At 41.0% G+C, this 466-nt stretch overlaps 1 protein-coding gene across 1 annotated transcript in view; it reads right to left on the reverse strand.

Moving 5' to 3' along the window:
- The window catches only part of LOC119585831 (vesicle transport protein SEC20-like), an 11,563-nt gene extending 11,187 nt beyond the window's left edge, over positions 1-376 (reverse strand). Inside the window, exon 1 of the mRNA XM_037934560.1 lies at positions 207-376. Within this exon, the coding sequence (XP_037790488.1) occupies positions 207-290 (84 nt within the window). The 5' untranslated portion in view covers positions 291-376. The remainder of the gene's footprint in view (positions 1-206) is intronic.
- Positions 377-466: the final 90 nt, after the last annotated feature.

Raw genomic sequence — 466 nt, forward strand, 5'->3', positions numbered from 1 at the left:
TTATGCTACAGTCCCCTATTTGTGCAAGTTTCGCTGCTATACAGTTACGTTTAAACTACTTTTCTCTTAAACACAGGCATGTGTGCACTAGCTAAAAATACTAATTTCCTTAAATAGGGGAAAATCAACTAGCAAGGTACCAGCCCTTTTGGAAGTATTTAATGGATATTTACCTTGAACTCGCATCTCTCTATTAAGAAACTGACCTGAATAAGACTTTTGACAGTGACATCGTACTTGACAATGTCCTGCTTGACAACATTCACATAAACCTGGTCGTCCTGCGGCATATTGTCCGAAATGTCTTCTGGCTCTGACCTCCTCCCGTGACACTTGTTGTTGTTGAGTGTCAGGCACTGTCAGCTGTGAGGGGACAGGGGTCGTTGCTCTAATAGCGATGACGCTAGTAACATTTCTTGGTTTTGCATGTTTATGAGATAATGTAAGTTCAAGTATGAGTTTTTGC

This window comes from Penaeus monodon, chromosome 20 (assembly GCF_015228065.2).
Source record: "Penaeus monodon isolate SGIC_2016 chromosome 20, NSTDA_Pmon_1, whole genome shotgun sequence".
NCBI classification, from domain to species: domain Eukaryota; kingdom Metazoa; phylum Arthropoda; class Malacostraca; order Decapoda; family Penaeidae; genus Penaeus; species Penaeus monodon.